The 24,012-nt window shown below is 37.6% G+C and overlaps 2 protein-coding genes across 6 annotated transcripts in view; one reads left to right on the top strand and one right to left on the bottom strand.

The window, feature by feature from the left end:
* Positions 1-4,626: 4,626 nt before the first annotated feature.
* tmem47 (transmembrane protein 47) lies at positions 4,627-12,710 on the top strand. 2 transcript variants are annotated; one of them, XM_016566063.1, is made up of 4 exons: positions 4,627-4,991; positions 5,867-5,972; positions 11,003-11,143; positions 11,598-12,710. In XM_016566063.1, exons 1-4 carry the CDS (start codon positions 4,863-4,865, stop codon positions 11,774-11,776), a joined length of 555 nt encoding a protein of 184 aa, XP_016421549.1. In that variant the 5' UTR covers positions 4,627-4,862; the 3' UTR covers positions 11,777-12,710. The 2 variants fall into 2 exon arrangements, with proteins under 2 accessions (XP_016421549.1, XP_016421558.1); XM_016566072.1 differs by lacking the exon at positions 5,867-5,972 and having other exon boundaries at positions 4,628-5,097.
* A 1,054-nt stretch (positions 12,711-13,764) lies between these two features.
* The window catches only part of LOC107750565 (TGF-beta-activated kinase 1 and MAP3K7-binding protein 3-like), a 20,820-nt gene continuing 10,572 nt past the window's right edge, over positions 13,765-24,012 (bottom strand). For 3 of the 4 annotated variants that reach the window (XM_016566049.1, XM_016566023.1, XM_016566031.1), the window contains 6 exons: positions 21,028-21,196; positions 17,318-18,461; positions 16,468-16,628; positions 15,936-16,029; positions 15,719-15,790; positions 13,765-14,814 (listed from right to left, as the gene is read on the bottom strand). In XM_016566049.1, coding sequence (XP_016421535.1) covers positions 14,687-14,814; positions 15,719-15,790; positions 15,936-16,029; positions 16,468-16,628; positions 17,318-18,461; positions 21,028-21,129 — 1,701 coding nt within the window. In that variant the 5' untranslated portion in view covers positions 21,130-21,196 and the 3' untranslated portion in view covers positions 13,765-14,686. Of the gene's footprint in view, positions 14,815-15,718; positions 15,791-15,935; positions 16,030-16,467; positions 16,629-17,317; positions 18,462-21,027; positions 21,197-23,117; positions 23,141-24,012 lie in introns of those variants that run through there. The other variant, XM_016566040.1, reaches the window with a different exon arrangement.

The following is a 24,012-nucleotide window of genomic DNA, read 5'->3' as shown; positions in this document are numbered from 1 at the left end:
TACTGCCTTGAAAAATATCGGTATCGTATCGAAAACAAAATAAGGGGTATCGCCCATCCCTACTCTTAAAGCAGCACTGTGTAACTTTTGGCGCTCTAGCGGTTAATAAACAGAACTGCACACATCCCGCGGAAGAACATTCCAACCGGAGCTACTTCTCTAAGTTTATGTCTATGGCGATTCACGCAGGTATGTGTTACTCCGCAGCGGTGACGACCCGACCAGGCTACAATAGTCCAAATATAAGTACTTATTATAAGTGTACCGTAGTGATTCGAAATAAGACAAAAACTCGGTTTGGAAGATTAATTCCTGATGCACTCGCTCATTATATACATTTTGCAAATTTTGAACACAGAAAAAGGTACAAAGTGCTGCTTTAACTGACATATCTACTGTACAGTAGACCTTAATTTGGGAATAGGGAATAAATCTGTCAAAAGGAGGAGATGAGAGAGCAATCTTTCCACAGCTCTACTGCCCCACTTCTGTGTCTGCTTTTGCCATGGGGGGGGGGGGGGAATTTCCAGTTTTCAAGTGACAGCAGCAGTTTACAAACTTCCGTCAGTCACACAAAAGGAAGAATGGAAAGATAAAGAGCTAACGCATTATGCTGTAGATTATCTTTTTCTCTCTTTTATGACATTATGTCTTGTAAGGGTCAAAATATTGAGGCCCTTTTATCCAGTTTGGATGCGTTTCATTCTTATTGGTCAAGGACTCCAATTCATTTTATGACTAGTAGCTTATGATTCCATTATAATGTTGAAATTCAGACAAGTAATGAGTTTACATTTACATTATTATATGAAATCACCTACTACAGTCAGCCATTGAATACTATGGGCCTAAAAAAATGCGTAGAAAATTTCTTTCATGTATACCTTTTTATTATATAGATGTAATATTTTCTTCATTCAATTTATTTTTATTTATTTATTTTCATTTAACACACCTCTAAGAATGAAAATACCTGCATGTTCAATAATAAATAAATATATAAACAAACAAACAAAATATATAAACAAATAAATATAATATAATATAATAACAAATATAATATATAAACAAATAAATAAACAAAATATTTAAATAATAATATATTTTAAAAAGAATATCATTAATTTCATAAATATCAAAGGACTTTTGTCAGGGTTGATCCATTTGGCCTAATCAATATGTGCCTATTCATAAAATATGAGTTATTTTACATATTTACATCACAAAGTAGAGTATGCAAATATGTTTATGTAAATTTATAAAACTACTTGAACCTTCACTGCAGTACTCCTTGTAGGCTACTTGTAGGCTACTTATACTAAAACTGCTTACGTAAGGGAAAGTTCACCCAAAAATGGAAATTGTGTCATTATTTAGTCACCCTCAAGTAGCAAACCTATGAGATTCTTTCTTCTGTTGAGCACAAAAGAAGACATTTTGCAGAATGTTGGTAACCAAACAGTTAAATGCGTAATTTTCTTTCAGGTATACCTTTTTTATTATATAGATGTAATATTTTCTTCATTCTATTTATTTTTATTTATTTATTTTCATTTAACTTTTTGATACACAATACCCTGTTGGGGCAACTTAATGGCTGCACTTTGTTCTGCACTATGTTCCACCATTTTAAGACAAATGGATTTGTTGTGTTATCATATTCAAGAGATTATAAGCTAGATGCAACTTTTTGGGTGTTTGCATCGAATGTTCTTCGACTTTTATGCATAATAAATTTGTTTATGAATAAAGATTGATCTGTTGAAAGCAGTTATTTTGAGTTAGATGCCAAATGCTCTCCTCCTATTCAAATTTGAAGGGGTGCATACAACATATTTGCCCACCGGCAACTATAGTTGCCGCACATTCAAATACGATTTTCAAGAAAAAAAAACTAAAACCTGGGGAAAATAAATGCAGGACATGTTCACATAGGACACTATTAATATGACTATATGCATGAAACCATTCAGAAAAATTTGGGCACAAAATGGGTTAAAAACAACTGGACGGAGGAATTTAATTTCTTATCGCAAAGCAGCATCGACAATTCCCACGCTTTTTGCAAAGTGTGTCGCACTGAATTTAGTATCGGACACGGTGGGAAAAATGACGTAAAGCAGTACAATCACAACACCCCAAACCCAAACCCGTATAATGCTAACATGCAAAAATGGCCTTGAAAATCAGTTCAATAGGGCCAGTGGTTCTCAAACCTGTCCTGGAGTACCCCCAGCCCTGCACATTTTGTATGTCTCCCTCATCTATCACACCTGATTCAACTCATCAGCTCATTAGTGGAGACTGCAAGACCTGAAGTGGGTGTGTCAGATATACAGTATGGAGACATACAAAACGTGCAGTGCAGGGGGTACTTCATGGAGAGGTTTGAGAACCCCTGCAATAGAGTATATGTCGAACGTCACCTGACCAAACCTGGAAAACGAGCTGTCTCTTTAATACCGCGTGGTTTATATACATGTTGCTGCTGATTGGGCTGACATGTTTGACACACCCACCAAACAAGAGAAAACGTATCTCAAACCCCGTTGCACACCATTGCACACCGTTTCCAGGAAACATGTCGTTCAAACTGGAAACCGTAGCAAAACGTTGCGCACCGGTTTGAGCTTGAACTTGCCCCAGGTAAACAGAAAACGGAAGTCGGTTGCGCATATAACCCCTACTATACACATTCATTTCTGAAACAGACAGAAGAATGCAGTACACACACACACATACACATGTTGGTATTGGTGGTTTACGGGGACTCTCCATAGGCGTAATGGTTTTTTTACTATACAAACTGTATTTTCTATCGCCCACGCCAACCCTACACCTAAACCCACCCCTCACAGAAAACTTTGTGCATTAAAAAAAAAAAACACCATTTAGTATGTTTTTAAAGCCTTTTGAATTACGGGGACACAGGTAGTGTCCTCATAAACCACCTTCATATTGTAATACCTGTGTCATACCCATGTCATTATACAAATTTGTGTCCCCATAAACCACCTAAACCAGTGCACACACACACACACACACACTCTCTCTCTCATAGTATTCCTGTCTCTTTCACAAAACCTTTGATGATAAAAAAACAACAACTTATTGACCTGAATAGATGAGAGGAGAAAAAGGTGGTCACGTCTTTGCAGGGGGGAAAAAATGCCTGCAGGCAACTAGAGACTGCCAGTCTGTTACATTCTGAATATGTTCTTTACCTTCAAGGCAAACCAGTATTTTTGACCTGTTAAACAACAATCATTCATTTTAATTATTCATTACTCCACATGAAAATCTCATTTGTGATGAACTGAAAACAGTAGCCTAATAGAATTTGAAGTTTAGTCTTGCTGTGTTAATTCACAGTGGAGTTAAGGAAGAATGAGAGTGTAAATCTTGTGAACTGAACAAAGAATGTATTGAGGGTGTTATCTTTTTCTGTTAGATACTTTTGTTAGCAAGGCCAAACTGTTGATGGTGTTATGAAATTTCAGGTGTCCTTTGTTGACAGACGTTCTAACCATGAACAATGTAGCTTTTCAGGCTGAATGCATGTTGACCATAACCTTACATATAACAACACTAAATGGAGGATACTGATTCATCTGTCTTTTGACTTATATGTAAGTGAATTTCATGTAGGGATTCATGCTGCTCTACTAATGATATGCATTTATCAAAATAATAGGCCTACTTTTTTAAATTAACAGTTTTAGATAGGTTACATCATACACCAGTTAATTTTCTGATGAAATATTCAAGTATTTTCCCTTTCCCACAAAACGTTTGGATAGCATTCATATAAGCACTCAATGTGTCTCTAATTATTCTGAGAAAGACGATTCATTATCTGTTTGAAATAAGACACATTGCTCTATGTGCGTGTTTGTGAGAGCACATATAGCACAGATAAAAGAAAACGGAGAATGGGAGAAAATAGCAAATGAGGGAAAAGCCTGTGAGAGAAATATGCCACCATCTAAACGCCAGATGAGAAGCAGTGACGGGACGTCCGACTCATTTCCGCAAATCCATTCTGTTGAACAGTCCGCTTCAAAAAACCTGGTCAAGAAAACGATTCAGTGATTCTTTTTACAGGTCAAGTTATCACGGTTCCTTCCAGGTTACATAGGCTTATTAACATGCTCTAAACCGCCGCTATCTCTCGGCACATGTTTATTATGTTTTTATAGCCTACTATTAAGTATTATTAATAAGCGTATTTATTGTCTTTAAATGTCCCAGTTTGTTTTGCTGCAGCCATGATTCACCTCATAAAAAGCATACAGTAACCTAAAAATAATTTGTATTTACAATAATGTATCTCTTCTCGAATGAAAAAAGGTTTTTCAAAAAATGAAAAAAATAAAAAATAAACAAACGAAAAAACAAATCTATATATATATTATTATTTTTTTACCACATATACATATTCTATTTCTATAATTTTAATTTGTTTGGCTATTAAAGCAATTTAGGTTTTGCTCTATCAATCAAATCCTCAGGCTTATTGCGTCTGGGACGACTCGGTTCAATATGTTTGTGAATTGTTCACTCCGCTCGGACCGTTTCATTTCTGTTCGTAAATGCATCGTTCAGACCGGGTTTGTGAACAGGGAGTTCTAGCTAGGCACTAGGACCCTGCAGGTGCAGCAGAGATTCAATAATGTGCAGTGCAGTCGCGTTCACAGGAGCGCGAGGGCAGCTGCTACAGCGTGCCTCTCGCGCAGCTGCTCCACAATCTTCAAAACACTGATCGCGAATACGGATCCAAAAACATTGCCTGGGATCATCGTTCCTGGCTTCTCCGCGACGCAGCGCAACATCGCTCCTCATCACCGGCGCATCCAGCCGACATGGCCTCATCCGTGAGCGGAGCGGAGGAAGTGCGCGTGTCGGCGTTGACGCCCCTGAAGTTGGTGGGTCTGGTGTGTATTTTCCTCGCGCTGTGCCTGGATGTTGGGGCCGTGCTGAGTCCGGCGTGGGTCACCGCGGATGACCAGTACCACCTGTCCCTGTGGGAGTCGTGCAGGAAGCACGCTGCCTCCGCGGACTGGCTGTGCGACAGCACGCTGGGGCAGAAAGGGACCGGTGAGACCCGCTACTTTTGTAACTTTGCAGTAAACAATGTTCAAACAGGATGAGCTGCACATACATATTTTAAGATGCGGGGGAAACAAAAAAGACGCAGTCTTTTTAACTTTAGTGAGCTCTGCAACATGGCCCTGGAGGTACATATTTGATTTATGAGATAACAAAAGGGGCCCTTCGCTCCCAAGCGCATCATTATCACTCATTGTTCAGCTCATGCTTAACCAGCTCTTTCTAAATACTGAGAAAACAGTCAACAAGTTGCGTTTTACATTTCTTTGTCAGATTAAAACAGAGATGACAAGTTGGTTTTACACATTTAGTCCTTTAATTAGTATGTATTATAATGTTATTCATATCTATTTCAACTTTAGTAGCCTACTTTTTAAATAGCCTATATCCTATGTAATTCGAGATCTTTCCCAATTGTTACTTGTTACATTCTTTATTTTAGTTGCTTTTTTCTAGAAAGGGGCCCTTCGCTCCCAAGCGCATCATTATCACTCATTGTTCAGCTCATGCTTAACCAGCTCTTTCTAAATACTGAGAAAACAGTCAACAAGTTGCGTTTTACATTTCTTTGTCAGATTAAAACAGAGATGACAAGTTGGTTTTACACATTTAGTCCTTTAATTAGTATGTATTATAATGTTATTCGTATCTATTTCAACTTTAGTAGCCTACTTTTTAAATAGCCTATATCCTATGTAATTCGAGATCTATCCCAATTGTTACTTGTTACATTGGGGCCGTGCTGAGTCCGGCGTGGGTCACCGCGGATGACCAGTACCACCTGTCCCTGTGGGAGTCGTGCAGGAAGCACGCTGCCTCCGCGGACTGGCAGTGCGACAGCACGCTGGGGCAGAAAGGGACCGGTGAGAGCCGCTACTTTTGTAACTTTGCAATAAACAATGTTCAAACAGGATGAGCTGCACATACATATTTTAAGATGCGGGGGAAACAAAAAAAAGGACGCAGTCTCTTTAACTTTAGTGAGCTCTGCAGCATGGCCCTGGAGGTACATATTTGATTTATGAGATAACAAAAGGGGCCCTTCGCTCCCAAGCGCATCATTATCACTCATTGTTCAGCTCATGCTTAACCAGCTCTTTCTAAATACTGAGAAAACAGTCAACAAGTTGCGTTTTACATTTCTTTGTCAGATTAAAACAGAGATGACAAGTTGGTTTTACACATTTAGTCCTTTAATTAGTATGTATTATAATGTTATTCATATCTATTTCAACTTTAGTAGCCTACTTTTTAAATAGCCTATATCCTATGTAATTCGAGATCTATCCCAATTGTTACTTGTTACATTCTTTATTTTAGTTGCTTTTTTCTAGTTAAGTTAAAAATATTAATAGGTCACCAACTATTGGAATAATAATTTCTAATAGTTGATAATTACTATATGTAATGAGTAAGCACATATAATATATAGATACAAATATACTAGTTACTGTTGGATTATTTGCTATTAGTATCACTAGGACTTATTTTTAGGGACTATACTTAAAAATAAGTGCTAGTGATACTAGTTAGTATCACTTTAATTCGTCCTGTTTAATAAAAAGACTCTCCAGCCTATACAGCAAGTCGGGATTAATCTAATTACAGAGACAATGTTTGTGAAGAATGCTTCATTAATTAATTGATATCGATCCTTAACATTTACTAGGATGCTGTATTTTATTCACAGCTTGTTTGGTGGAAGGGCTTTTGGATGATGTGGGAATGTGTGATGGAATCAGTGGTCCAGCTGGGGTTTCATTCTGCTTTTGTTGTCTACAAAATGAGCCTTTGTTAAGGTCTCCTCACCGGCCAAGGAGTGAGGTTAAGTTTGAGAGGAGAGCTCCCTAGAGGCCCTAATGTGGACAGATTAGTTACCAAGGAAACAAGTGCTGCATTCTAGAAATGTCATTTGGCCCTGAAAAAGAAACTTCCTTTTTGGCATCTGTGAAGGTTTACTAGCGAATAAACCGCAGTTTGGGAGCACTTCCCCCTCCATATTCTTGTATGTTGGTAGAGCTATTTGGTGCCACTTTTTTTTTAATAGTTAAGTCTCGGATAGCCATACGCAGTTAAGATTTAAGATGTTATTTTTGCTCTGGTTTGCAATCATGATTTATTTGGCTCTGGACCTTGTCCCGTCATTTGTAAGAAGCACAGTTTGACTCCATATAAAGTCATGATGAAGCTCTAGTCGAAATACCAAAGGAGCGGCCTGGGTGAATGGATTCTCTCTGCAGCGCATTATTGATTTTGGGTTTTCTGTAATCAGTCACTCCATTTCCTCTGTGTTTCCTTTGTGTCATGCACTGTGCATTAAACTAAATCTCATTAGCTTCGCAATTACCTGCTGACTCCACAGCCTGCTATATACAGGCATATTTGCTTGCTAACCTTTTATCGACACCAGGGTATCATTTTAAGTTTATCTCTGTCAATTTAACAACATAGATATGTTAACATAAACACACTCCCTTTTACATGTACACATTCAGCAGAAATCTGAGGTTGTGAAAGCTCTCGGGGAGAGATAATCGCGAACAACAGGAATGTGGCGAAAGTGTGTGAGAGTCTTTTTGTGCTGATGTTATGCTCGATTGGAGAAGAGGCAGCAGTTCAATGTGGAGTCCGCGGCGCAAAGTATACACCGATTTCTCTTCCCGTCTGCGGATGGCGAGGAATCTGGAGACACTGTGTCTTATTGACGTGATTCAGTCTATGGCATTGGACTTCTTTCTCCCCTCTTCATGGTATCAGATTGAAAGAACTAGCCAAGAGGTACTTGCTTGCTGAAAAACAGATTACAGTAATGAATGTTTTGATTTTTATCTCATATCCTCATTTCCATCTGTAGTCCTGCAGGGGTTTTTGGATAAGCTCCATTCTGCCGGAGACCCCTCAGATGTAGACCTCAAGGTTACATAAAGTCAAAAAAAATTTCCCAGATGGCAGAAAGACACTTTCGTTGATGATTTGCAGGCTTTTGGTGGCTCTCCAGAGGGGTCGGAGGTCGAGGTGTCAGAATTTGGTTTTTATATGGAAGCAAATAATCAGCAGTTTTCATACATCTCTCTTCCTGCGGTGACAGACATGGCTATTATGCTGAATCATAAACTTTATTTGGTAAAAAGGCTTTGTTTATGTTTGAAACTATAGTACGGTGGAATGGAGCTGAAGTGGCCCAGAGCAGCTCTCGGCCATTTCTGAAAATGATGTTTTGACATGATTTAGTGCTAGAAATGATTATTTCCCAGCAGAGAAAATTATAGATCATTTTCCCAAGCTGATGAAAATTTTCCTATTTACAGACATCACTGTCTAATAACAAAACCCTGCAACAGGATCCAGGGCTTTTATGGTTTTATTTAAACAAACAGCCATCAATGTCTTATGAAATGTTTTGAGTCCTTTCTCAGGTTCAGTAATTGAATCATTTATCACATGATGACTAAAAACATTATCATGGTCTTTGTTTCTAATGTATATAATCTCAGCAATTTCTCTAAATTTTCAAAGTAACTCTTGAGAAACTTGTTTGTGAACATAATGCAGGAGAAGATGCTCAGTCAGAATGTCCTAGTTTGCTGTTGTTGGCCTCTTTTATATAGTAATAAAAGACAGGTCAGATTTTTTCAAACCTAAAACAACAAACCCTTTAGATTATTAATGACCAGTGGTTCCTGTTGTTTTTGTAACTTGTGTAACAGTGCAAACACACTGTCTATGATTGTATTTATAATGGGTGGTGTTGCAGTAGATTGTTTGCTTAACCCCTGAATAACAGAAAGTGAATGAAAACAGATATCTTACTTTTTGTTGTTGTTTAATAGTCATCTTTAAAATTCCCCAAATTCCCCATACTGAGGGAAAAAACTAACAAAAAAACAGACATGCTGGAAGTAAAATGTTTGTTTGTGCTTTCAGTAAGCCTTTCTGCAAGTTACAATGATGCACCAGTCTTTATGAGTCTCTGAACTGTTCATTCAACCGATTTGATAAAAACAATGTTTAATTTAGAAACGAAACAAGTTGCTGTCCATTCCAAGTGAGTCATTGAATCATTTACTCAACCGATTCATTCAGATCAATTAATTTATGATTCAAAACAGATGACTGGCCTTTCAAGGGTGTCACTGAATCATTAACTCAACTGATTTGTTCATGAACACTGATTGATTCAGGAACGGAACAAGTGACTGTCTTTATGAGTGAGTCATTGAATCATTTATTCAACCAATATGTTCACAAACACTGATTGGCCCTGTCCCAAATAGCACCCCAAATCCTCGCGGTCTTCCTCGAAGTCCACACTTTCGTGACATAACACTGCTTTGACTGTCGGGTAGGAATCTGTAACACCACTTTGACTGTCGGCCCACCGGTCATTGCAAGTCCACATTTGGGACACTGCCATTCATTTATGATTCAACACAAGTGACAGTCCTTGAAGTCGTTGTATCATTCACTTAACTGATTTGTTCACAAATGATGAATCATTCATGATTCAAAACAAATAACCGTCCTTATGAGTGAGTCATTGAATTATTCACTCAACTGATTCATGAAAAACACTGATTCATTCTTGATTCAAAACAAGTCATTGAATCTTTCATTTTGATTCATACAAAAATGAAAATGTGGCTTTGTTTGGATCTTTTTTTTGGGGGGGATGAACCATATTTGTCTCTAAATGTAAGCTACTCACTATTAAATAATTTGAAGAATTTGACAGGCTGAGTTAGAAATAATTAATATGACAAATTAGAAAAAAATGACTCCCTCAGCCTCCGTAGCTTAAAAAAACTTGGCCAGTCAGTCCTCAGAGATCACCTGCTCATAATGCGTATCCCATTTGCCTACCTAATGAGATTCCTCAGGAGTCGTCCCAAAGTGCATGTGAGATTCCACACATATACTCTCATGTCTTCAGATATGGAAGCAGGCATACTGTCAGGTACCTCCTCTCTGTCTCTTTCTCTTTGCCCCCTCCTTCACTCCCGCGTTCCATGGAGGATTCAGTGCTATTTCTGGGCCCTACTCTAGCTGAGTGTCTCAGAGTGCTTGAATGAAAAGCAGAAATAAGAGGGACTGAAGAAGAGAGAAAGGGAGGGAGGAATACATTACGTGATGTCCCATTTAGCCCACCAGAATTATCGATAAGCTCTCTGCTGCCCGTAGAGGTTCATTCTTTCAGTTACACAAACCCAAGATGTGAGTGTTCATGTCAGCCATTCTGTAGGCATGTGTGTATTGACTTTTCAGCGTGTTAGAGTCTGTTAAAGGAATCGTTTACAAAAATATGATAATTCTGTCATTATTTACTGGTCTGGTCTTTAAAATAAGACTCCATTAGTTAACTACATAAGTTAACGTAAACTAACAATGAAAAGGACTTCTAAAGTATCTATTAATCATAAAACCAGAAGTCTGATAATATTATTTAAAAGACCGGAGTAAACATTTTAGTGCATTAACTAATGATAACTAATGGGACCTTACTGTAAAGTGTTACCACTCATCCTTAATCTATTCTATTGGCTTTTAAGGAACACAAAAGGAGAATTTCTGAATACTATGTTCATTGCTGTTTTCCATGTAATTACAGTGAATGGAGACTGAAGCTTTCAAGCATCAAAAAGGACACAAAAACATCATAAAAGTAAAAATGGTCTTCTGAAGCCATAGAATACTTTTGAAAGAGACCGAGTTATTTTTAGTTTTCATTTTTGGATGGTTTAGTCTTGAAGGTTTCTTTAGCACGTATAGTAAATGAGGCGTATATCCCATGAGAATTTACTTTCATCAGATAAAATGTGATAATTATGAATATAATCCATGCAGTGTAATACGATTTGAAACTGATCTATTGTGTTTATGTATTGATTTAATGCAGACTGGCAGATCGCCACATTGGCCTTGTTGTTGGGTGGAGCATTCCTTATCCTCCTTTCCTTCCTGGTGGCCCTGGTGTCTGTCTGCATTCGCTCCAGGAGACACTTCTACCGACCGGTCGCTGTTATGCTCTTTGCTGCAGGTGAAATAGACACAACTGTGCATACACAAACACTTACATAGAAGACATTAGTGAGCTGGCTTCCCATTTCTGTTTTCCAAGCACATTAAATTAGGGTTCATGTATTATGAATTTAAAATTTGTTGTTAGCTCCAAGACGCAACTACTGCGGCTAATGGACCAGGAAACAGCTAATGCATTATTTTTCCAAGCCACATTACACAGCTGCTTCAGTAATCAGTTGTTCTCGATATGAACACATCGCAGGGAAAAGATGTAAGGTATATCTGAAACAGACATTTCCGCATCTCTTTTGAGAAAATTTTTACATGGCTTTGAAGTCGCTCACTTTGTTGAGGAGCTTATCAAAGAATAAAGCCCATTGAGGATTCAGAAGACTTTTAATGTTCTTAACCTACTTTTGTTTCTTTGATGATTGCAAATTTCATTGCCAGCGCTCTTCTGTTTCTCACAGTGGTCCTACAGGCCTGCTGTTTGGTGCTGTATCCCATCAAGTTCATCGAGACCATCAGTTTGACAATATACCACGAGTTTAACTGGGGCTACGGTCTGGCTTGGGGAGCCACCATCTTCTCCTTCGGCGGAGCGATTCTCTACTGCCTGAACCCTAAGAACTATGAAGAGTACTACTAATCATGCTACAACACCCACAATGCACTTCGATGTCCTGTCCACTGTTGTGATAGCAGCTCATGCACTGAACGTTCATTCGGAACTGATCCTTGATTTTGCAAACACACAAAGACCTTTAAAATGCAGGGCAATGCCGAGCTGTTAAGATACATAGATTTTGAATCTTTTTCCCCTCAGATTACTCTATCACGCAATTAAACCCCATCATCAAACTCTCATTCTTTTTCCGTATGTCATCTCTCTCTCTCTCTCTCTCATGTCATTCTAACACCTCTCATCTTCTTCTGACTCCAGATGTCAGCCTATGTTCACAGAAATACTGCCAGTCTGTGATGGAATCAGTGGGGAAACCTCCATCTGTGGTGGGATCTGAAACAAGGCAGACAGAAGTCTACAAATCTGACAGAATAAAACTGTGCCATAATAGACACATTTGTTTTAATACTTGCAAGATACAAGTCAGGTTTAAAGACAAAATTAAACTGTTTAGAATGCACCTGAGAACATAAAACTGAAAAATCATTTAACTTGAAATAAGAAAGTGTTATTAGTACAATGAAGTACTAATCAGCCAAACTAAAGTCATCAGTGTAATTATAAACTGGTCAAAGACCTTACCCTTAAGGTGCAGCCAAGTTCACAAAATTTTAAGCGTAAAAAAGATCCATTGTCAATAGCTTTAAGTCACTTTCAAACCAAGCAGCTTTCTGTTGGTCAGCGTGGGGAATTGAATACGAGTGAAATCTGCCTGGGCAACTGATGTAAAATTCCCGATCTCACGGATTTCTATTGGAATGACTGGATTTCGCCATACAATTTCACTGATCAACAGTAAATATTAGTAATGGTAAAAAAATAGAGAACTTTCAAAGGTCAATTGACAATAGTAAAGTGATATATGGAGCACAACTCGCACAGAAGTCACTTAAAGGGTTAGTTCACCCAACTTTCACCCAACCCATGACTTTCTTCTTTCAGACAAATCCAGTCGGAGTTATATTAAAAAATTGTCTTTGATCTTTCAAGCTGTTTCATGGCACTCAGCGGGTGTTGCATGCATCAGTCCAAAAGAAGTTAAATAAAAAGCGCCCATCTATATATGTAAAAAAGTGTCTCACACGGCTTCGGGGGGTGAACAAAGGTCTTCTGTAATAAATCGATGCGTTTTTGTAAGAAAAACATCCATATTCAAAACGTAATAATCACTTTAATGTAGCTTGCGCCAACAATTGTACACGGAAGCTGCTCCGGGCGGATGACGTATGAGTTCAGCGCTGCGGAGCCGTGTGAGACACTTTTTTTTATGGATGGGTGCTTTTTATCTAACTTCTTTTGGACTGATGCATGCAACACCCGCTGAGTGCCATGAAACAGCTTGAAAGATCAAAGGTCATTTTTAATATAACTCCCGACTGGATTCGCCTGAAAGAAGAAAGTCATATACACCTAGGATGACTTGAGGGTGAGTAATTTATGGGCTAATTTTCATTTTTGGGTGAACTAACCCTTTAAACCAAGCAACTTTGTTGGTCAACGTGATGAATTCACGTGACCAATTTGAACATATTGCGAAATTTTTCATCCTCATATGAAATTCCCCTTTGCTTGGATCCCTACTGAAATGACTATTTCGAATGCAAAAATTTGCCATACAACAGTAAATGTGACCACACCTTTATCCATAGATGTGCATCAAAGTATAATTGCTCTCATAAAATGCTAAGAAATGGAGACAGATGTTACTTTAAGCACAGATCATGTACATAGCACATGAATTGTCACCATAGTTACGTTGTACACATCGAAAAATTCACATATTCAGATTAAAAGGGATCTGATAGAAGATACTTTGCATTGTAGAAAACCTAGGTCTTGTGGTGTAAACAAGGCTTGCATATAGACTAGTTTTTTGACTGGTATCTGGAGTGATTATTAGTCTTTTGCATAAGTATCCATACAGGTAGTTAAAGGCAGACTGTAGGGTTTTCTTTAGCACTGTGAGTCTGTTGTGCGCATGTTGGTGTGTCTGAATGAGGGCGCATGTATCATTTGAGTGTGTGTTTGAGAGATTGTGTGCTTTCTGTTGGGATTTTTCTGTCCTCAATGCAGTTGACATACTGTACTAATTTATATACTAACCAAATAAACATACAAAAAGAACAATGTGCTACGCTCATGGTTTTACATCTGAAAGATCTCAACATCAGCATATAGTCACATAGAATCAGATGCTTTATTAAGTACAGCAATTTGAGGCATTTGCACAGGAAATCGACATCTTAAACAGAATACAGTGTGGCATATGCATAAAAGTACCAGGTATAGGTTCATATGCAGGTCTTGTAGTGTTCTTCATTCATGAGAAGAGCTCATAGTGAGCACATACAGTGTAAAGTCTACATTAAAATGATTCAGCCCCTGCTTATCTCAATATATTGAACGTGTTGTAAGAGAAGCCCTGCACGCTGGATTGTTTGGGCTTTTTCCGTGTAAACGCGGCAGTCTTATTCTGCTTGGAATGGTAGCTTGGTAAACCACACCTGGAAGCTCCACCCTCTCCTAAAACCACACCTTCTTGGTCCACTCCAACGCCAATCAATCCCTTGTTTCTGTGAAGTCAAGTCACCCTACTTCCTCTTTTAAAGCAACTTTCAGTAGAAAAAAGTAAATACAAGTGCAGGAAGCTCCTCAAGAGGAAACACAGGGTGGGTCTGATTGGATAATATTTTACTAGAGTAGTTGTCTCTTCTTCTCTGGAGTACGGCTCAGTTATTGCTGGGTGAAGCTGAGGGCACAAGGGACAAAAATCGTCGAATGATAGGTGGGACTTGAACATTGCGTGAAGGAACAGAAGATTAGTAGGAAGAGTGAGGTTCATGGCCTGTCTGGAAAGGCTGCGGTAAAGCCGGCTCAAGTGTTGCGTGGCATCTCGCACTGTTCGCAGCGGTGCAGTGCAGGGTGGTTAAGAAAAGTGCAGCTTTCACAGTTCCACTGAGCGCCCTCAAAATCCTCGTCCCTTTGCACGACCGGAGGCTTAGCTAGACAGAGGAGACAAAACATTATGAAACAGCATACACACATTTATTGCTGCTGTGAGCTAAATTTGAAGGCTTGAGAAAGATCTAGCATTCTGCCACACCCATTGACAATTTGGGCCACTGGACCCGCATAGCAACAAAAGAGCGATGAAAATAGAACCAGGGTGCAAGAAACACTATATCATAACAAGCAACCTAATACCCTCCACTCCACTGGTGTAGTCAGAGGTCAGGACAAATCTGACAGGATATTCAGAGAGCAAAGGGCTAATTTTAGCTCAATGGAGGTTAGTCTACAAATACCATGAAATTTTTAATGAAAACCACATCTAGGATACACTCTAGCATAGCAAAGGAACAAAACTTATAACTTAAGGTTCAATTGGTTAACATTAGTTAATGTATCTTCTATATATATCTCTTTTATATATTTTTATATACCATTTTAACATGTTTATGCATAGTTTTGTTTTTACTTTTTAGGCCAAATATTTTCTCTTGCTGAAATGTTGAAGCATAATTAAATTCACAAGATTTTTTGGCGAGCTCTAACTTTTACCACCTGACTGGTGCAACAACATGTGGAAAGCACCTTAAAATGAAAGCGCTTTAGAGTAAGGTCCTGGTTGTCGTCTAACAATTATGGTAATTATGACACTGCATGAACACAACATTCATTTGAAATGCTGAAAATGTATTAACATATATAGAAATGAATAACCAAAATTAATAAATGCTTTACAATTATTTTTCGTTGTTAGTTCATAATACCTAATGCATTTACTAATATTAACGAATTGAACCTTATTGTAAAGAATTACCAAAAAATAAAACAATGAAATGCTTAAATATGCAACATTGTGACAGTTGACTTAATAAAATTAAAAAATAATTGAATTCCCACCTCTTGGAGGTACAACAGGACCAGGCTGAATATTATCATAAAAGTTGTTCATGGTTCTCACGTCAAACTTGCCTAAAAAATAAATAAAAAAATAAGAGATGGATGAAGCAAATGGTAGTCATAATTATCAGCACAATTTCCAACAATCAGTGCAATCGTGCTAATGTTCAGTTCACACTGTGTGCCATAAAGATGAGTACATTCATGCTACTTTTACCTCGAGACTGCAGCAGGTCTGTCTCCTTCAAGGTGCAATCAATGTTAATCTGGAGCTGTCTGTTTTGCGACCGAATTCTGGTCATATCTTCAGGCTAAGAAATGTGAACACACACAAAGTACATGACTTTTTCACATTAACTGCACACATAAAAGCAGTTTATCACTGTTACTCTCTTCACAGTAGCTTGTTAAACTCAGAGGAAAGAGATTACGGTTGCACTGGATGGGTACATTATGTACAGCAGTTTAACCTTTGAAAAGAGATTAATTCAGTCTGTGAAGCATGCAGAATGAGCGAGAACTCGAATAAACAGATGTGAATCATTTCCACCCGATAGTATTTGCACATTCTGCACGTAGATTCTAGGTGTGTATGTTTTTTTATACGCAAGGCTCATTTGGAGAATTTGATAAGGATTTATTTATTCCCTTTATATTAGTGATGTAAAACAAGTGGGTGTGTGTTCCGCACTCCTTCAAAAAGATGCATTCACACACTATAAGACTTGTTTTTTTTGTCTCTCTCTTACCCGAGGGATCAGGCTGGTGCTGTTCACCCGTCTGAAGCGTCTCTGCAGGGCGTCAAATTCCATTTCATTCACTTCCACCTTCAACTGCTCCAGTTTCTGCCGCTCCAGCATGAGTTCTTTCATCAGACGCTCCATCCGAGCACGCTGGTGCAGGAGCAGTGCTGAGGAGGAGACATACAGCATTAGACACAAGTATACAAGACTGAACTCTTCCCCACATTCACCCAACCCTGATGCATACAAACACCATAAACAGATGCAAAGGAGTTGCATAAACAGCTTATTCTGGACAGGAAATGACCACTTTGACAGGAAAGAGTTATCTGATCAACCCAAGCATAGTTTTTTTTCTTCTTCTTCTTCCACGAATGATGTATAAAGATACATCTGCTTCACTGGATATTAAAGAAGGCTGCATTCATTTGATAAAAAAAGTGATACATTATGAAATATTATTACAATTTACACTTTAATATTTTTAAAATGTAATTTATTCCAGTGATGCCAAAACTGAACTTTCAGCAGCCACACGATCCTTTAGAAATCATTCTAATATGCTGGCTTGGTTCACAAGAAGCACTCTTACTTTTAATAATGTTGAAAGGAGTTGTGCTGCTCAATATTTTTTGGAAACCCTTGATAATTTTTTTCAGGATTCTTTGATGAATAGAAATTTTAAAGGAAATATATTTAAAATAAATATTCTGTAACGTTATACATGCATTTACTGTCACGTTTGATCAAGTTAATGCATCCTTGCTGAATAAAATGAATTGAATTAATTAAAAAATTAATAAATATACTTAATTTCTATACAAACACATGAGGTCTTGCATAAGCAGATTCATACCTTGAGTATATGCATAGTCATCCGAGCCGGAGCTGAATCGTCTAGGCATGCGGTTGATCTGACTGGAGATGTTCCCTGGCAGGGCAGAGATGGGCAGGATCGGAGGAGGTGCACCGTGGCGCTCGCCCTGGTCCACTATATTGAGGAGGGATTCTGTCTCAACTGGTGGAGAACTTGAGGAACGCTGTGCCTGTCCAGGGGACACTTTGATCTTGATGAACGCAGAGGTGGCCGGCTGAGGAGAGGATGCGGGCCGGGGCCTTGCCACACCCTGGTGGACATACATTCCTTGATGAATGGAGGCCCCGGTCATACTAATGGCCCGGGACGGGGAGCTTGGGGAAGGGCTGGTGGCCATATAGAGCGTTCCCTGCGGAGCAAGTACAGGGGAGTTGCTCCGTGGTCGTTGTCCCTCCAGTGTGATCTCTATATGGTTCTTTATAGGGCCTTTGGAGGACATAAAAGGCCTGTGGGAAACTGGTGTCTGCTGGTAGGACAGCCCAGGGAGGGTGGGGGGACTTATGGGCAGAAACACCTGGGGCGGCTGCTGGACCTGATGTTGGGGAGAGCTGTACGGGGATGGGTATGTCGGAGTAGCGTAAGGAGACTGCTGGTACACAGATGAGGACCAGGGAGTAGGTTGAGGACTTTGAGACGGCGAGGGACGCATGTACACGGTGTTTCCACTGTTACAATAGGCACCAGGGGGTATCTGCAGTGCTTGTGGGGCAGAGGGGATGTTCTGGGATAGGGTAACTGTTATGGGAGTCATGTAACGTGGGACAGGGTGGTATGTGGGCGACATGCCCTGGATGCTGGGTGGAGGGGTGGGGATGTTCGTGCGTCCTTGATCGTTCATGAAGAAGGAGTTGAAGCCGGGTGATGGCGCCATAGTAGCGGGGGCAGAGAGGGGCTCAGGGAAACCACTTCGAGGATGCTCAATGTGCCCGTCGCTGGAACTGTGGACCAAAGCTCGGCCACCAGCATTATTTTTAGCCCCTTCAGTAGCAGGGTAACCCACACTAATGCGCAGCATGTGGTTCCGGTTTAAGTGCAAGTCATCTGGGCTGTGGTACTCCTCATACAGGTATCTATTACTCTCCTGAGCCAACAGATGGCAGCAGAGGTCCAGGTTATTGTTGTTCTGAAGAGGAAATGGAAGACAATGAAGTAAACATGTTCTTGCACCTGATACACTCAGTAATGGCATTCAGCCAGAATGACACAGCAAAAAATATTACGGATAAAACTTAACACTCACTGCACATCATTATCATAAGGTATACATATGCCATAGTTCAAAAATTTGGGGTCAGTAAGATTTTTTTTTTAAAGAAATTAATATTTGTGTTAAGCAGGAATGCATTAAATTAAACAAAATTGACAGTGCATTGCAAAAGATTTATATTTAAATAAATGCTGCACTTTTATTTCCATTCAACAAATACTGAACAAAAAATGCATCATATTTCCACAAATATAACACAACTGTTTTTAACCAATAATAATACTAAATGTTTCTTGAGCATCAAATCAACATATTATGATTTCTGAAGGATCATGAAAAAGACTCATGGCTGTATTAGATCAAATGGGTGCTTCTACTAAATACTGAGCAGAGGGTCTGAATACTTAGGACCATGTTATATTTCAGTTTTTCTTTTTTAATAAATCTGCAAAGATGTCAACAATTCTGTTTCTTTCTGTCAATATGGGGTGCTGTGTGTACATTAATGAGGAAAAAAAATTTACTTAAATGATTTTAGCAAATGGCTGCAATATAACAAAGAGTGAAAAATTTAAGGGGGTCTGAATACTTTCCGTACCCACTGTATATATATAGTAAACCACAATACTATAAAACTGTGTATATATACACAGTTTAAATAATTTTATTTAAAAATATATATAGTTCTAGGACTAGTTACTAGATTTTATTTTACTGATAATTTTAAACATGACTTTATCAAGTTTCTCAGCATTCAGTTAAAAATATGTGTTCCTTGACTCCTGGAAAAAGCCAGACATAAATAACTATTTTATTATATTTATTAATACATATGCATACATACTAGGGCTGTGGGGTATAGCAAAAAATGTATTTAAATATTTTTCCAAATTTTGATGATATTTAATATATATTGATAATTGAATTTTCTCTCAAAAAATGTTACAAATATACACAATATTCACAAATTTTATATCATCAGCAAAGATATTGCAATAATATTGCTAATATTTACAGTATCGCCAAGCCCTCATACATACATACATGCATACATATATACACACTACTGTTTAAAAGTTTGGGGTTGGCAAGATTTTGGATTTTGTAATGTTTTTAATTACAATTAACAATAAAAAAATTTTTTTTAATGTAATTCCTGTGATGGCAAAACTGAATTTTCATGCATTTACTGTCCATTTTTAATGCATCCTTGCTGAATAAAAAACCTGAATTAATAATAAAAAAAAATAATAATGGCATTCAGCCAGAATGACACAGCAAAAAATATTACGGATAAAACTTAACACTCACTGCACATCATTATCATAAGGTATACATATGCCATAGTTCAAAAATTTGGGGTCAGTAAGATTTTTTTTTTTAAAGAAATTAATATTTGTGTTAAGCAGGAATGCATTAAATTAAACAAAATTGACAGTGCATTGCAAAAGATTTATATTTAAATAAATGCTGCACTTTTATTTCCATTCAACAAATACTGAACAAAAAATGCATCATATTTCCACAAATATAACACAACTGTTTTTAACCAATAATAATACTAAATGTTTCTTGAGCATCAAATCAACATATTATGATTTCTGAAGGATCATGTGATACTGAAGACTGGAGTAATGGCTGCTAAAAAATCAGCTTTGCCATCACAGGAATTAATTATATTTAATAAATTATTATATTAAAATCAAAAACAGTTCGTTTAAATTGTAATAATATTTCACAGTATTTCTGTATTTTTGATCAAATACATTCAGCCTTGGTGAGCTTAAGAGACTTTCCAAAACATTACAAAATCTTACCAACTGCAAACGTTTGAATGGTAGTGTACATATGTCTCACAGTCAACCTACTTAAAAAGTTGATTTTCATAAGATCATTTGCAAAATGTGTGTAAAATATTTGAGTTGGAGATGAATATGACATTTGAGGAAAAACATTATTTTTGATAAAGCAATGCCTCACCTTTCAAATTATGTCATTTTATTACAACATTCAAACAATAAATCAGTAAATCACATCAATAAAAGATTAATAAAACCACTTGTGGACAACATGCCACCTGGCTTGACATTTATCCCAGGAAAGCCATTTTATGCCCATGGTTTGTTAGGCAGAAAGAAAGAAAACTCTGAAGAATATCTAAATATATGTGTTGTTAACTAAAACTAGATATAGTGTGTGTGTATGTATATATATATATATATATATATATATATATATTAATGTGTATGTTTGAATATATGTAAGTATTAAAAAACAAACAGAAACAATAAATATAACAAAAGAACATTTTCTCAAAAACAAGTTTTTATGAGAGCCCTGTAGATGATAATTATTAAATTATAATATGTCATAATTCCCATTTCATTTAAATGTGTTTCTGGGTAAAAATGGCTCAAATTGCTGGAGCAGGCCACACATTTTTAACATTCCATTTGTTTCAATTGTGACTGCTGGTTCTCACCTGAAGAAGGCACTGAGATACTACTTTCTCTGGAATCTCTGGGAAGCGCTGCTTGAGGTCCTGCAGTATGAGATAGTCCAGCTGAGGCCCTCCCTGCGCCATCCTGAGCCCAAAGAGAGAGTCACTGAGTCCGCAGCCAGGAGCGCAGCACCTGCTCTCCTCTCATCCCCTGATAACACACATGAATAACATCACATCAGAGCCACAGGTTGAGTTTGACTACTCACAATGCACTGCCAACAAACTATCTTGGGGTGTTTGCAACAAATAGAAATCATTAAAGGGACAGTTCTGGTATCATTCACACACACTCATGTTGTTCCAAACCTGTAGGAGGTGACCAGAATGACAGGGTGAGTAAATGTTGACAGTCATTTTAGGCTGAACTATCCCTATAAAGACCTATATTTAACCCTTTAAAGCCTAGGTATCATTGGTACATTTCTTAAGGCCTCTAAATGATCAACATGATCAAAACTTTGCTAAAAGACCTGTTGTACACAATCTGCCACATGCCTTGTGATTGATTTTAGCAAGTAAAAGGCCTTTTAGTATAATTCCAAAATTGTCCACCTTTAGGTTGTGGTAAACTTGTCTTTTTGCCATGAAACGTTTTATATTTTATAAAGTAAATGTAAGAATAACTTTTATATTGTTAGTAACATTTCAAGATAAACATTTACTCGACTAAAGCAACTTTACTTGATTATGCATACAGCATAAAAAAATGCTGATAAAATATAAGCATCAAACATGATACAAGCTTTTGAGCAATATTTTTGTACAACACCGACAGTGGATTTTACTGATACCAATAGCTAGGTTGGACCACACTTTCCGATACCGATTAATCAACCGATAGTTTTGAAAACAGATTCTGAACGAAATTTAAAATAGTGCTTTACTATAAAATGTTAGTAGATGTTGAAATTAACACACTCTAACTAGATGGCCATCTTTAAATATCTACACAAAGGCCATAGCATTGAAGTTACATACATATGGATATTGTATGGATACTCTCACACCTTAATTTGCTTCTATTCTAGAACACGTGATGATTATCTAATCAAAATAACAAAATGACTGTCGCACTACAGGCAAAAAGCAAAGCGCCCCATGGACAATTCGCAGGCATCACGGATCGCGGCAGTCTAAAATAGTTTATTTAAATCACCAAACAGGAAAAAGTTCACTTGAAGAATGATCAAAAAGCAGCATAGATGTTTTTGAAGTTCAGAGTTAAAAACAAAACAGCAAAACGGAAAGAAAAAGCACAATCTATATTTTAGGTCTCTATATGCATACAGACTTTATTAGAGCCACATATCAGATTGCTTTCTCATGTCACAGCTTTAAATCTGCAACTTTGCTGGCTAACAAATGCATTAATATGACCAGCAGGATATAAACTAAAGCAAATAGATGGTAACAATCGTGACATTAACCCTCTGGGATTTGAGGAGGTTTTGGGGCCCTGGAGAAGTTTTGACATGCCCTGACATTTGTGCTTTTTTCAGTATCAAGTCTGATTACACTGTATTCAGCACAAACTGTGCTACAGTAATATGTAAGCAACATGAATGTACATGTTTTTAAGAAATCAACATTTATGTGTGGTTGGTTAGTGAAAAAAAGAATAATTTTGAAGTCACTTAAATAAGGCCATAAAACACATACAGAACATTTGTTCAGAAGACTTTGAGAACTGGGTGTGGTAGACTAGAGTTTTTGCTATAAAATGAGGTGAAAATCATCATGCCCACTCATTCACAAAAAAATATATATATTGATCTAACTTTTGTAAGACATGTTTTGTGTTAGAAAGACCGTATGTGAGGGAGTGACAATGGCCATGAATATTTAGTGATTCACACCTGAGAGACAAAGGGCCCCTTCCCTAATGGCCCACCAGTGCAACTGTGAATGTGAGGCAGGTAAGAAAGAATGTGAGGAGAGTAAAATAATGGGGGTTTTGATTATTTGTATTTTATTTACAACACAGTATAATCAAAATATACACAGTGAATGTCAAAGACACATTATTAAGCACACTGATCTAAACACATAAGACTTGAACAGTAACACACCTTTGTGCCATTGCTGGAAACAGATCCTGTTCCAACTGTTGAAACAAGTAAACCATACCTGGTATTTCCAATCTGTTTGCTGCTGCTTTGAGAAAAAAAAGCAAGAAAAAAAACAGCCACATCATCAGTAGTCATGGAGCTTATTTTACCATATTTGTGTAGAATATCGTCCCAATGTAGTTGAACAGCTTCTGATGGTGGTACAGCTTTCTCAGAGGAAAACAGTTTGAAGTGAAGTCTTCAAGGTATCTGGTTACTAAAAAATAAAAAAAATAAATACAAATATTAAAAAAACAGTAACAATCTGTTAGCATGTTGATATCTTTAGCAACTATATTATTACATTAGCAATCACTAATATTGCCTACTCATAACTCCTAAAAAAAACAACAACAAAAAAACATGATTTTGTAGTCATAAACACAAGCATGTTTTGTATGTATTATACAATACAAAAACATTTTATTTCTGAGAAACTAAATAATTATTGTTAAGCACATTATAAACCTCTACATTCGCAAACAGAGTATTTCACAGTAAAGATCGGTCTTAAAGGGTTAGTTCACCCAATAATGAAAATTCTGTCATTAATTACTCACCCTCATGTCATTACAAACCCGTAAGACCTCCGTTCATCTTCGGAACACAATTTAAGATATTTTTGATGCATTCTGACAGCTCTCTGACCCTCCCATAGACAGCAAGGGTACTACCACGATCAACGTCCAGAAACGTAGCCAGGAGATCGGTAAAATAATCCATGTGACATCAGGGGTTCAACCGTAATTTTACGAAGCTACGAGAATACTTTTTGTGCGCAAAAGAAAAAAAAAAAAATAACGACTTTATTCAACAATTTGTCTCCTCCCTAGTGCCATCTTGGAGTGTATCCACT

This window comes from Sinocyclocheilus rhinocerous, unplaced genomic scaffold (assembly GCF_001515625.1).
Source record: "Sinocyclocheilus rhinocerous isolate Xijiao unplaced genomic scaffold, SAMN03320098_v1.1 scaffold2267, whole genome shotgun sequence".
Classification (NCBI taxonomy): Eukaryota; Metazoa; Chordata; class Actinopteri; order Cypriniformes; family Cyprinidae; genus Sinocyclocheilus; species Sinocyclocheilus rhinocerous.
Note: the sequence above shows the minus strand (reverse complement) of the source record. Positions and strands in the feature narration are given on the sequence as shown.

Excerpts from the sequence above, each read along its gene's own strand:
- tmem47 (XM_016566063.1), top strand. The coding sequence starts at position 4,863 with ATGGCCTCATCCGTGAGCGGAGCGGAGGAAGTGCGCGTGTCGGCGTTG. Across the intron at positions 4,992-5,866 it reads CCGTGCTGAGTCCGGCGTGG|GTCACCGCGGATGACCAGTA; the intron begins GTCACCGCGGAT and ends AGTCCGGCGTGG. Across the intron at positions 11,144-11,597 it reads TGTTATGCTCTTTGCTGCAG|TGGTCCTACAGGCCTGCTGT; the intron begins GTGAAATAGACA and ends TGTTTCTCACAG.